The sequence below is a fragment of the Bos taurus genome, chromosome 22 (assembly GCF_002263795.3).
Source record: "Bos taurus isolate L1 Dominette 01449 registration number 42190680 breed Hereford chromosome 22, ARS-UCD2.0, whole genome shotgun sequence".
Classification (NCBI taxonomy): Eukaryota; Metazoa; Chordata; class Mammalia; order Artiodactyla; family Bovidae; genus Bos; species Bos taurus.
Genome location: NC_037349.1, coordinates 9,650,912 through 9,665,837, shown reverse-complemented (window position 1 = coordinate 9,665,837; position 14,926 = coordinate 9,650,912). Strand labels below are relative to the sequence as shown.

General features: G+C 40.5%; 1 protein-coding gene across 22 annotated transcripts in view; it reads right to left on the bottom strand.

The window, feature by feature from the left end:
* ARPP21 (cAMP regulated phosphoprotein 21) overlaps positions 1-14,926 on the bottom strand; it is a 163,958-nt gene that overhangs the window by 92,635 nt on the left and 56,397 nt on the right. For all 22 annotated transcript variants that reach the window (XM_059879885.1, XM_059879895.1, XM_059879883.1 and 19 more), the window contains exons 7-9: positions 14,506-14,584; positions 13,796-13,855; positions 12,932-13,072 (exon numbers count right to left, since the gene is read on the bottom strand). In XM_059879885.1, coding sequence (XP_059735868.1) covers positions 12,932-13,072; positions 13,796-13,855; positions 14,506-14,584 — 280 coding nt within the window. The remainder of the gene's footprint in view (positions 1-12,931; positions 13,073-13,795; positions 13,856-14,505; positions 14,585-14,926) is intronic.

Sequence of the window (14,926 nt, the reverse complement as noted above, 5' to 3'; positions counted from 1 at the left end):
AATACTGGGGAGCAGACAAAACCAGAAAACTGAAATAATACCAGTTATAGCTTCTGGAATCAGATATAATTTCTGCATTCTTTTATTCAGTCTTTGCAATAAAACTTTGATGTAGGAGAAACAAAAAAAATTTTTTTTTTTGCCTCTTTACAGATAAAGAAACTATCCCTCAAGTGACTCTTGACTCCAGTTTATATATTTTCCCACTAAGCCACAGGCATCAAACAGCCTGCTTACTTCCTTACAGAGAAGTGAACAGTCTCTCTCTGCTTACATTGTACTCAGTCGGCTGGAGGGCCTCACACCTCAGGATAAAGCACAGAAAACCTGCATCATATCATCTTCAATATTAGTGTAAATGTTATCCACCAGAATTAACATGGAATAAGATACAGCTGTCTGGATGTGCGGATATGACATTTTAAGATCAGAGCACTAAGGAGACGGAGTAAATTTGCACTTTATAATGAAAAGATCATTGACAGTAAAGAAGTTAAATATATTTTGGTGGAGCCCAGTCACGGGGCCCTTCAATCACTTATAACACTATAAAGTCTGACAATATTATAATAGCCTGAATAGCTACAGGTCACTGTAAATGAGAACAATTCTCCAGGAGTTTTTTTTAAAGCTTCCCAACATTTTCAACCACTCAGACATTGTTATATACATATTTTTATGTAACAAGGGAAATTAAGATATTAACTTGAACATGAACGCTAATAGTAGCAACGCTAATTAATCCTCTCCTAATAGCAAGTGGAGAGTGAAAAAGTTGGCTTAAAGCTCAACATTCAGAAAACAAAGATCATGGCATCCGGTCCCATCACTTCATGGGAAATAGATGGGGAAACAGTGGAAACAGTGTCAGACTTTATTTTTCTGTGCTCCAAAATCACCGCAGATGGTGACTGCAGCCATGAAATTAAAAGACGTTTACTCCTTGGAAGGAAAGTTATGTCCAACCTAGATAGGATTTTCAAAAGCAGAGACATTACTTTGCCAAAAAAGGTCCATCTAGTAAACGCCATAGTTTTTCCTGTGGTCATGTATGGATGTGAGAGTTGGATTGTGAAGAAGGCTGAGCGCCGAAGAATTGATGCTTTTGAACTGTGGTGTTGGAGAAGACTCTTGAGACCCAACCAGTCCATTCTGAAGGAGATCAGCCCTGGGATTTCTTTGGAAGGAATGATGCTAAAGCTGAAACTCCAGTACTTTGGCCACCTCATGCGAAGAGTTGACTCATTGGAAAAGACTCTGATGCTGGAAGGGATTGGGGGCAAGAGGAGAAGGGGACGACAGAGGATGAGATGGCTGGATGGCATCACTGACTCGATGGACTGAGTCTGAGTGAACTCTGGGAGTGGGTGATGGACAGGGAGGCCTGGCGTGCTGCGATTCACGGGGTCGCAAAGAGTCGGACACGACTGAGCAACTGATCTGATCTGATCTGAATAGCTCTGAGCTCTGAACATCTGATGAACTCCAGTCAGTGAAATGATTGGAGAATGGCTAAACATACAGATCTATTTCTTGTATTTGTTGTTGCTGCTGCTGCTACTAAGTTGCTTCAGTCGTGTCCAACTCTGTGCGACCCCATAGACGGCAGCCCACCAGGCTCCCCTGTCCCTGGGATTCTCCAGGCAAGAACACTAATCTTCTGTAAATATTCATTTATAAATGAAATGGCACTCATGAACATAAGATGAATTTGCTTAAGACTCAATTCTCCTTTTGGATAAGGAAATGGCAACCCACTCCAGTATTCTTGCCTGGAGAATCCCATGGACAGAGGAGCCTGGTGGGCTAAAGTCCAGAGGGTCGCAAAGAGTTGGACATGACTGAAGCGACTGAGCACGCATGTAAAGTGCTTTTTAAGGATAAAAATATTTAGAGTGAGATTTCAGCATACTAACCAGAGATGGACTGCAAGTTCCATGTGGGTAGGGATCTTGCTTTTTTAAATAGTGTATCCTTGGTGCCTAGAACCATGCCTGGCATTGGGAGGCATTTGGTTGGGTGAATAAATGACTCAGTGTATGAACGAATGAAAATTTAGCACAGCTGTATATAAGTCACAGTAACTCAGGGACAGATCAAAGAATCACTAAGATCTGTGGTCATAAATTCATAAATGTTTAAATTGTATAATAGAACAGAATAGAGTTGAGTTAGTAGGAACATAAATTCAAATTCAGAACATTAGGAACATCTTTAAAAATCAGATTTATGTTTGACTGCAAGCTGACCAAAACTAATGGTGTCATTAAAGAAAAGGTATTCACACTGGAGAAAAAGAGGTGGAAATGGGAATTTTAACTTTTTTAGGTTTGGGAACTTCTCAGTTTAAAGTGTCATCACAGTTACACAAGAGCTATTTAACCATTATTTTTGAAACTTCATTTGCATTTCTTCATAGTGCTGGTTTATTTTTATTTCATAGCAGGACATATTCAGGAAAAACACATCCATCACTTAAGCAGGGGTAGTCAAAGGAGCTTGTCTGAATCAATAATGTAAATATTATTGAGAGCAATGATATTTGTTACTCTGATATAAATTATGCAAAGGGTATCATCCACAACTGTTTTCAAAAAAATTTGTATTTGAACATTAGAAATTAATAGTACAAATAACTAATCATTTCTTGACTTACCAAAAGTGTTTTGAAAGATTATAAAGTAACCATTTGAAGTTTGCATAAAAGGAATAAAATAAACATAATAAGATTTTTCCAGGTTGACTTTATAGAGACTTATCTAGAGGTAAGAAGTAATTTTCAGTTTAAACTCATGCAAACTGTAGTTTATGACTGAAATATTACATGTGACTGCACTAAAAATTACCAGTAATGCACTGTTATATTAAAGCTTTTAAAAATCCTTTTAACCACTAATTTAACATCATAGCAATATTATTTCTTAGCCACAAAATGAATGAAACTGCAGTAATATGGTATGGACCTTCATTTAAAACGGTGATGAATTACTTTCAGTGGATCAAGATGAGGATGTAACTCTAAGAAAAACTCCTCAAAGCTGCAAAAGGTCACAGTATTTATTAAATGAACGATAACTAGAGTTTACTATGTATCTCATGGCCACGCATTATACTTGCCTGCATTTTTTAGCATATGTGTTGCTGAAGCAACCGCTACATGCCTACATTATTTTTCCTGGAAGATTTTAGTCCATGAGTTATTTCTACCTGTTTATCATTACCAAAAAGCAGAGAAAACAAATCTAATGTTTCTTCTTGATTAAAAAAAAAATAGTGTCTTCCCACAATTTATAGCAGGTATCTACTGTGGCACTCATTGCTCACGTGTGGAGGACAGCAGTGGCATTTCCAGTCTGTCTTGGGATCCCCTAGTCAATCCTTTCAAAAGTCTGAACCAACTCCTCACTGTTTCTGATTAGACAAAGCTCATGAATTGAGAGGCAGTATGGCTGAGCACAGGGACTTCCCTGGTGGCTCAGGTGGTAAAGAATCTGCCTGCCAATGCAGGCAGGAGACGTGAGTTTGATCCCTACAAGATGCCCTGGAGGAGGGCATGGTAACCCACCCCAGTGTTCTTGCTTGGAGAATCCCATGGACAGAGGAGCCTGGCGGGCTACCGTCATGGGTTCGCAGAGAGTCAGACACAACTTAATGATGAAAAAATAAAGGCTGGGTGAAACACCATTGCATCAGACTACCAAACTGTCTTACTCAACTGGTTCCAATTTTAGTTTTTCTCTCACCTGAAGCTTAAAAAAAGATGAGCGTGCTTTATTGCGTTTTTTTATCTTTTTGATCTAGAAGTATTTTCAGTGGTTTATTCCCGCTGCCAGTTTCTTGAAACCAAATATATACTTTTCTTCCAAACAGTTCAGCTTAATCACTCCCCACTTCCTCCCCCAACATACACACAAATGAAGAATTCAGTTCTACTAAATGCAGAGGAGCATCAAGGGACATCTTTGAATTTCACCCTGAATAATGGAAAGATGGTCATCAACATGCATACATCTTAACAAAGAAATGTGGCTGTGCACAACAGGATGAAATGCTTTATGTGTAACATTTGTCGAAAATATTTTAATAGTCACACATATTAGAGAAGTCGAAGTGGCCCTGTTCCCTTCACATGGGAAAATATTCAGTTACAACATTGACACAGCTTTATGTGCTCAGTTGCGTCCGACTCTGCAACCCCATGGACTGTAGCCCGCCAGACTCCTCTGCCCATGGGATTATCCAGGCAAGAATACTGGAGTAGGTTGCCATGACCCCCTCCAGGCACTTCCTGACCCAGGGATTGGACCCATGTCTCTTTCGTCTCCTGCATTGGCAAGTGGATTCTGCTGAGACACCTGGGGAAGCACACTGACAATTGATATTTCTTATTTATAAAAAAAGTCCTACATTCTTCTTTACATATTTTATAGTTTCCACTTTCATCCTGTCCTTTTGATTCTCTTTTAAATGAGACACCACCTTACAAATTCAGTATTCTAGCATTTAAGTCTGGAAACCAAACAGCTTCAACCAACAAACTACAACTTCTCTTTCTACTCTGTACCTCAATTCCATTTTTCCTAGAGACATAGTGATACGCTCACAGCCTCCCCAGTAGCAGAAATCTTAAGATTAATCAGACACAGGAACTACACCAAGAAGATTCATTGCAAACAGGCTCTGGCCTTCAACTTCCTCCAAGTTACAAGTGCTAACATGACTGCTGCTCCTCAAGGTGGATCTAGAAGCAACGAAGGGAGCCTGCAGAAACTGGGTCTAGTTCTGCTGCCTACAGGAGGCCAAGCTGCAGATGGAATGAACCAAGTCACCATAATCTGTCTCCCTCCAAAACTACTGTACGTATAGGAAAATACCCTATGTAGTATTTATAGTAAATACTATAAATAGTTCATGTATAGTGAACCTTCCTCTGCTGCTGCTGCTAAGTCGCTTCAGTCGTGTCTGACTCTGCAACCCCATAGACAGCAGCCCACCAGGCTCCTCGTCTCTGGGGTTCTCCAGGCAAGAACACTGGAGTGGGTTGCCATTTCCTTCTCCAATGCATGAAAGTGAAAAGTGAAAGTGAAGTCGCTCAGTCGTGCCTGACTCTTCGCGACCCCATGGACTGCAGCCTACCAGGCTCCTCCGTCCATGGGATTTTCCAGGCAAGGGTACTGGAGTGGGGTGCCATTGCCTTCTCTGGAACCTTCCTCTAAACTGCTGCAAACTGTAAAATACAGATAACATCTTTACACACTTATACACCTAGGCTGGCACTTACACTCCATGTGTTTACACACACATGTACAGAGTCCTGATCAAAATGTTCCTGGCTCCTCCAGTAAACTCTGAATAGAAAAAAGATGGATCTGACGTATAGCCTGTACTTCCCATGGAAAGTATGGTACTGAATGTCTGAGAAATGCTTGGCCCTTGAAAGAATTGAGAAAATGGGTCTTATCTCAGTTCTAAGTTTTGCCAGGACAGTTTATAATCCAGTGTGTTCTGTGGTTCTGGAGTTTTGCATCACAGTTTTAGTATTCATTTTTGTATTAACATTAATTGAGTTCTCTGTTACTTTTTAAAAAATTAAATGTAAATTAGGATTTTGTTTTTAAAAAAAGAACAACCAAAAAACAAATACAATGGGTCTGGTCTCAAAAGGATAGTGTTTGGTTTGTTTCTTGCTTTTATCATCATTTGGGGTTATTGATTCTGTTCATGTTGATTCTTGTTCTCCAAACCTCAGCCGTGGCTGAGCGACTGGAGCGGTGGATTTCAGGCTTGATCTTCTGTGAATAGATCTAATAAGATCAAGACATGAATCTCAGCCTAGCTCTAGCTGCCTAGAATGCTGTGAGTTAGTTAGCTAGATACTTGGAGTTTATTTTTAATGCATATAAAAGTTCTTTTTAAAAAAGTTACATTCAAGATATTAATATTATAGAAGGTACGTGCATGTTTCATTCCAAAGTTAAACAGTAAATTATACATTCAGTACTCAGAGGCCCATAAATAATTTCACATTGTGAAAAGAACATGACACACTTTATTTTCTCTCCTCAACGATGTATGTCTGTCTCACCTACAGACTCTGGTGTTGTCCGAGGTATTTGAGGAAAATGATATGAGAAAACACACTGGAGAGAAGTGATATGTGGGTTGACCATTGTTAATAAATAAGTCTTAACTTCAGGCTGGAGTACTGTTTAAAGAAGTAGGTTGTGTGTTTAGGAAAAAAAAAATTGTCATGGTTTTCTTGAGAAGAATGTAATTCTTCATTAGGTTCCTGACCTTTGGCTTCAAGTCAGATGATTTTCAACACTCTTCCTATAAACAGTGTAGAGTAAATTTGTCCTGTTTAGAAATGACAGGATACCAACCAACCACTCAGAGTTTCCAAGAGGCGCTTGGAGACAGCAATACTAGGTCCTCTTCAGAAGGTTACTAAGCAAGCATCGGCTCAGGACGCTGCTCAGTCCTTTCCCACCGCTGCTCACATTCCAGCCAAAGGAAAAGAAGAAAAATAGACGTGGGAGGAAGAGCATGGGTCTTTTGGTTTGTCTTGGTATAAATGCACTTTATCACCAGCCGGGAGTGAAGCGGTTAAGGCTCAAGCACTAAAGATTCCCACCTTCAACCTGAGCCCCTTCAGGAAACTAAGCAGAACGGACATCCCTTGACCCTGCTGGGTTGCTGGCCACATCTCACTAGCCTTCCCCGAGAGGGTGGCAGTCCCCGGGTCCTATTCACATGGAAGTCAGCATGCCTCATCTCAGGGATGTTTAACCAAGTCAACTGGGCTCAACTGCTTCACCCAGAGAGAGGCTCTGTTTGGCTGAATCAGAACAAGGTTCATGGTTCTTGAGATTTATCAAATAGCTAGCTCAGTGGATCATCCTTGGGGCAACAAACAAGCAAACCACGGAGGTCACTATATACCACTCCTCATGCTTGGCCAAAACCCACGTCCACACTGGGAATCAGGCACTTGGGCTCCTGAGCACTAGACTCCTAAGTGTCACCCTCAGCATCTGCCTTTGAGTCCTATTCTTGTTTCCTGCTTTCGAGGACCTGTAACCTCTCTCCCCAGCAGACCTACTATTTCTTTCCTTGCTCTGTGCTCTTGGACTAGGGGATTGGAGGCAAACACAGTGGGACCAAGTGAAAGACAAAAGAAAAATATGTTCAAGAGATGACAACGTTTTAATATGAAGATTTTTTTAGAACTAGTTAAACAGGTGCTCTGACACATGCAAAGGCATTCAGATATACATGGGATTCTCTCTGCCTATGACTGATCTTGGCCCTTTGGAAAATAGTAGGGAAAGTAGAAGGTTTCTAGTCTTCAAATGATACACCTTGAACATGCATCTTTTCTCTCGGAGGGACAAAAGGAGAGAGAGGTGTAGAAATTGTCTAAGAAAAGAACAATGAACTGCTCTGGGCTACACAGGTAGAAAAATAAGCAAAAGAGAGAAAGTGAAAATTAGAAGTAGACACAAAGAGAAGAACAAAGCTTCTCATAAAAAAATAGACCCATGTATTTGCAGCATTTACACATATATATTTTAAAACACTGTTCATCTTTTAACCTCAATCCTAAACATCAAAAGTAACATGGGACTCCCCTGGTGATCCAGTAGTTAAGAATGAAAGGGACATGGGGCACGAGTTCAATCCCTGGCCCAGAAGCATTCCATGTGCCACAGGGCCACTAAGCCCACGCACCACAACTACTGAAGCCCGAGTTCTAGAGCCCCTGAGTTACAGCTAGTAGAGCCCACATGCCTAGAGCCTGTGCTCTGCAACCAGAGAAGCCGCCACGATGAGAAACCCACAGTGAAGAGTAGCCCCTGCTCTCCACAAATAGAGAAAGCCTGTGGCTCAGACGGTAAAGCGTCTGCCCCCAATGCGGGAGACCCGGGTTCGATTCCTGGGTCAGGAAGATCCCCTGGAGAAGGAAATGGCAACCCATTCCAGCGCTCTTGCCTGGAAAACCCCATGGACAGAGGAGCCTGATAGGCTACAGCCCATGGGGTCGCAAAGAGTCGGGCACGACTGAGCGACTTCACGTTCACTTTGTGCACAGCAACAAAGACCCAGCACAGCCAAAAATAAAAATAGACTTTAAAAAGTAGCATGATAGAAAGTAAATGCATTTTAATTATCACTTGCAGTACCAAGGTGCACACACCCTAATACCTCTGCCCCAGATTTCCAAGGGGCTCATCTGGTGTTGCCAAATAATCTGACAGTTAACAGAGAATTCCAACAGAAAAAAATATTAAGTGCTAGAGATGAAAACATACTTCTGGCCATACGCTGGGGAAACAGCGCCCAACTAAAGCAGAAACAGGACCGAGCCTCAGTTCAAAAACTCCATTCGTTATTTCACCAAGATGACAGTGCATTCTAAGCAGAGGCATCGCCAATCATTCAGACCTGCTTTGCGGGCTGAGTGTTGTGCTGAGTGGCTGAGGTGGCACGTGCTCGCCTGTCCTCTCGCTGCTTAGCCCTGAGAAGTGACGAGGACACGGTGGTGCCGGGGGAAGGTGACTTTTCTTCGCTAACTCTCCATAGTGCATCAGTTCACTTGGAAGAAGGCACCTTTGGGGAATGAATCCCAAACGAACACAATTCTTATTTCTTCCTCTCTCTGGATGACTACACTCTTAACCCCACACTCCTGTGGCTATGACATGAAAACATGCATTTGGACAATTGAGTTGCTTGGAAGAGTAATTTTGTGTTCACACAAAGGACAGGCTCATCTCCTGCACTGACGTTACCCGTAAACATAGTTTTTTCATTCTTGAAAACACCGATTGAAACGGAGTATAGGAAGTTTCCACTGACTGGATATCACTCCCTCTAAATTCTGCATATTTTTTCCCCAAATATTGCACCTTGTAGCTGTGATAAAGAAAATCTGGCAAATGCTGTCATATGGGAGGAAGTATCTGTTATTTACTGACACCACTGAGTGAACCTTCAAAAAAATCTTCTCCCTCAATGATTATTTCTTATCAGACCACAAAAGATTTAGGAGTGGGAATTCTCAACCAATCCAGGAGATCTTGAGGATGTCCATAGTCTGGGTTGTTTTGCCTTAAAGAGAGTTAGATTACTTAGTAACATTGTTCTTGGCATGAGACACACTGGGTTGAGATTCCAGCCATGCTGACCATTGCTTCTCTGGAGGTCTAAAACTGAGTCTAGCATGCAAGCTTCAGTAGTTCTGGAGCCCTGCAGGACATGGAATCTTCCTGTACCAAGGATCAAACCTGTGTACTTAATGTTCTTCTCTAATGACTTAGGTTATATGTTTGCTTTTAATATTAAATGAAATACATTAAATAAGTTGTAAAGTATCCAGTACAATTGAACAAATAGTATGTAATGCTATTATAAGTGATTATAACTATCTGAAAAGTCTGAGATTTTTTTTCCATCATGAAAGGATGGATGGATTATATTTGAAGATATCAGAGAAAATACTAGAAGTGACTGTAGTACACACGCATGTGTAAATATAATCCCCACAGTCTGTTGTCATGACTTAAATATTTTGAACTTCAGGTGGGACTATTTTCTCTCCATGCAAAAGTTAGTATTTTCAAGACACATTCTATAGGCACTAAACTGCAGACAATCTAGAAAAACAGGAATTCTGGAAATAAATCCCAGCCAATATCTAGGTGACAGGCATCCACTTCAGAGGACCACCTTACAGGCCAGTATGGTCACTGAAAACGAAAAATTAAAAAAGGAAGTGTTTTCCCTTCCTCAGCCCTTCAGTTCATTTTTGTATTTTCCATCCAGGTTTTCTGCATTTCTCCCAATCTACAATGACATTTATGGAGAAGGCAATGGCACCCCAGTCCAGTACTCTTGCCTGGAAAATCCCATGGACGGAGGAGCCTGGTGGGTTCCATGCAGTCCATGGGGTGGCTAAGAGTTGGACATGACTGAGTGACTTCACTTTCACTTTTCACTTACATGCATTGGAGAAGGAAATGGCAACCCACTCCAGCGTTCTTGCCTGGAGAATCCCAGGGACGGGGGAGCCTGGTGGGCTGCCATCTATGGGGTCGCACAAAGTCGGACATGACTGAAGCAACTTAGCAGCAGCACAATGACGTTTAAACTATGCATCTCCATGCATTTATTTTGGGGTACCATTAAAGCGTACACATTGAAACAGTATCTCCAAAACACAAAACCCACAAGGAATCATCTGAGGAATTTCCATCTCAGCCTCCTTCCTTTATAGAAATGGAAACATTTTCATCTAATAATATACCTAAGCCAATATGGTCCCCACAACCATCATAGGCCAGTTGTCCTGATGGCACAACTCTCGAAATTATCAGAGTCAAAAATACGTAAGACACCTAGAACCTGAAGAGATGTTCTCTTTTGAACTTTAATTCCATGAAAACATGGCAACAGACTTTCAATGTCAAATATAATTTCCCACAGAACTACCTTTCTCCTTTGCTAAAACTGCTCCAATTGATTCAGGTCCTGAAAATGTGACTGGATGCTATTTACAAAAGGACATTAAATTCATCTTTTTCTCTTGTTCTGAAAGATATTAGCTTCCCCCACCCCCATTTCAATCCCTGGCAAGAGCCACTCAAATCAAGGATGGCCAGAAAGGTGTCTGGAATAGAGTGGTGGGATTTGACCCAGCTGTGGATGAAAGATGATTAAATTCAACTCTTCAGGAAATACCCTGAGTGTCCATGACATACAGTCATTCATCTTTTTTGTTTGGGAGTCACAGAGTGGGGACTAAATGTTGATGATCAAAGGCAGGAACTAGACAGAATGCCTAGCAGCCCAGCACTTTGTTACAGGAACAATACCTGAAGGTGTTCCCTGCTCAAGTTCTTCTGCTCTTCCTCAAGGCATAAACACGTGCCATCTATTGGAAATTGGTCATTAAAGGAAAAAAAAAAAAAAGGTAGTGTTCTTTTGCAAGTGAAGAAGTCTGATTATATGATGCTCATTAGCAGAAAAGAAAAGTTTTTAAGGGACAAATTATGTTCTCCAGTGGTATTTGGAAACTTGCAAGAGTCACAAGGATTCTGAGAAGATTGGACCTACAGAACTTTCTGAAATAAAGGGAATGTTCTGTATATTCTCTAATAGGTGCACCTGAAATATGGCTAGCCTGACTGAGGAATTGAATCTTGCAGCTTAAATTATATTTCAATAATTAATTTAAATAGCCATATGTAACTAGTGACTACTATATCAAACTGATTGCAAGTTTAGAGCCATTGCTGAGTCACCAAGAGCCTTTATACAAAGAGTGTTTTATTTTCTCAAAAACTGTTTGACAAGGAAACAGGTCTCAAACATGTGTATTAATATTTATGACTATGCGACTGCAAAATCAGGGTGAATTAAACATAAATGCACCGTCTCTCCTAGGTGAAACCACATCAATCTATTTGATCTCTGGGCTTTCCCACGTCTCTTATGGCCTTATAGAGAAAGAATTAAAAGGACAGCAATGCTTGCCTAGTCTGCAGTCAGTGTGTGCCTGCATTATAGTATCTGAAAATCATAAGAAAAACCAGAATGAAGAATGAAAAACAACAACAGCAACAACTAGGCATATTTAATAGAGAGGGAAGGATTAAAGGACAGTGACCTTCCAGTCCTACTCCTGTTCAAAATAGGAGGTCCATGTGCCAACAATCAGATAAAGTGGAAAGTTGATAAATTTTAAGATGTGTTTTGCCCTCACAATAAAATGCAACCACCAGGACCCAAGACTTCTGAAGCTCAAGGGCCTTTAAACATAACCATTCCAAACTCTCTCCTGCAGATAAATAAATAATCTGAAGTCCAGAGAAGAGAAGCTCTCAGTGTCCCTGAGATAATAGCCAATCTCAGTAGCCCCGGATCTCCCAGCTTGAGTTCTCCCGACTATGACCTTCGCACTCATTCTGCTCAACACAGACTGAGCCTTGAGCAGAGAAGGGGCATCATCATCTCCACCCCAACAAGCCCCAGCCTCCAGAGAACAGAAACTGATGTCTGAGCCACCCTGCTGTGCTTGACACAAAAGTTCCCTTCAGTGACATGGCATTCCTAACAAACCACGCAATGTGCACAATTTACCAAACAAATGTCTTAAGAAATTGCTTTATATGAGGACAGCTTTTCAGTTTAATGTGACTGTGCTATAAAAATGGCCTGCGCTTCAAGGAGAGGTGGGTTCAACAGACACAGTTCGAAGTTTCTAAAGCAAATGACCACTCATTGTAAACATAGTGAGATAGAAGCAAACAATTATTGAAAGAAGCAAAACCAAACAAGCAACCTGCTTTTAGAGCCAGAACTTAGATATTATCTGGCTCAAAAAACTCTGATTTTATAAGTGAAAAAAACCTGAGAGGGCACATTTTACAGGACTTATCTCAAATCACCCAGGTAGTAAGTAAAAGAATTGGGTCTTAGAGGCTGGACTACTGTCTCCCAGTTTGGAGTTTTGTTATTCTAGAAACCACAGTAAGATCAATGTCTTGACATCAGAAAAAGAAAGAAAAGAGTAATTATCCTACATATGTTATTGTTTTTAAATGTCTGTTATTTTTAATCAGAGTTATAGCTGACATAACATGTTCCATGTTTGGTATATAACCACATGGATTACTAATGGAAAGAAGAAAATTGTGTTTCAGGAGCTACGTAACAGATCAGGGAATAAATACACTTTACAGCCTAAATTTTATCAACTTTCCTGGTCCACAATCTTCTATAGATAAATGCCACTATTGTTGAGAAGAGCAAGAGATAAATAACACTGTACATTTGAAATGCCATGTACTTTGAACTGTATACTGCGTTCTTATAAATGAATCCACGAGAGAAAGAGAAAATGCTAAATAAACACAGAGAAGGGGCTTACATTCTCGTGTTGCTGGTCTTGTTGATGATGACCGATTTCCCTGTTTGGTCCACGTTGTGATCCAGCCCAAAGTAAGCGGCCACGCGATGGACAAGCATCCTCTGGTAGGATGACATCTGAGGAAACTTTTTATAATGATTACTGGAACGGAACACAAGAAACAGCACTATCAGCATCTTCGTTTCTGGCCCGTAGTACATTTGAGAGACACACACATAAAACCGTTTCTTTTTCATCCGAACCATTAAGCTTATTTCATTCCTGGCATCACTCAATGTTCTCATTTCCAGACCAATTTTCCACTTATAGATGTATTGATTAAAGTACAATAAGTGTTTTTGTTTCAGAGTTGTGCATTTCTCAGACCACAGGGAACTCAATGTTTGCTGGAAAGTATATTCTGTTTTAGTCCAGGAGACCTTATCCACAGAGCCAGGCGCAGCCACAATGACACGACATAATAGGGGACTGCAGATGTCTATCTGGAGATGTCACTACACGGTTGACACTGAAAGCAGCACATTTATTTCCAGGCATAACTGACTACAGCCAGCTGGAGCCCATTAAAAAACTATAATAAAAACGAAAAGGGTCGCTTCTTGTTACTGCTACTCAATGCTAATCAGTGGTCTCCTGTTTATAGCCATTTTGTCCGGAATTTAACAAGCAGGACTACACATGACCCAAGCAACAATTCCCATCAGCACATAGCTCCTAACTCCAACAGCATCTCTATTTAATGAGTCAGCAAACATATTAAATAATGTTTTATCTACCCCTAAATCTTTCCAGAATGAGTGATTAAACCCATACAGCAAACCAAGACACATTAGATTCATTAACCGGCACTGCGATTCAACATACTTGTTGTCACCAATGAAATCAATAATTTCCTGCTCCATTTTCAGGAGTATCATCCTGTCTCTGCAAAATAAATGTTAAAATGAAAAGGCTTTATGGACTGTCCATTCCCAAAGACTTAACAGTTTCACTTACATGTATGGAAAAATTGTTTAAATCTATGTAGCTACAAATCGGCATCTAACTGTTCTCTGAAATGTGATGTCAAACTATCTGTAATTCCATTCTCCTTAAGGTGATTCCTCATCTGTTAAGTATGTTCTGCCATTGAAAGCTTTGTAGTTTTTAATGTTAACTAAGACATGCAAAGTATTAGGCCCATAAAACACACCAAGTAAATTGTATATTTTAAATTAATAGGAAACTTTAACAAAGCTAAGCCCAAATAGTTGGTTCAATAGCTGCCCTGAAGCATATTTGACATTGCTTCTCATTCTCTATATTTTCCCCCTTAATAAGTATCTCTTTGTGACCAGAAAAGCAGAACTTGTAAACTATAATTTATTCACTGGACAAGTACCCAGGAATTAAGACTAGCTAAAAACATAAACATGAAAACTATTAGCAGAAAAGAGAAAATACAAGAGACAGTTTAAGACATCAGAGATGGACTCAGCCTTCTACAGCTTCCCTCTTAGAAGTGTTTGCATGAATGACTTTATTGTAACGTTCTACTTGACTCCTCTAAAAACAAGATTTACTTAATGATTTACCTGGAATTATTCTTTAATGTGTTAATCAGAAACTCATGTAAATCTATGCCTGTAGAATCCGTATATTCTTGGCTGCAATCTGAAACAAACAGCAGGATGGAGTTATGAGAAAGGGCAGTGGGAGGTGGGCTGAAAAGGGTTTTCCCAGCCTTTCCCTTTTCCCTTACGCTCAGGCAAACTTTAGGTGAATCTACTGGTGTTAGAGGCACATGTTATGAAACTAGCAACCTGGCAACATTAAATCAGAATGAAAATTAGATTCGGGGATTAAGAACACCCAGTAGATTTCCAGTGTGGAAAGACCTAGCTGTCATATGAGAGGAAGTGGGCACGGTCTGGGTGGGTGGGTGGGCGGAGTCAGATGTCATGAGTTCATTTTGGGCTGTCAATCAGCAAGGGCATGACCTCTCCATGGCAGTGA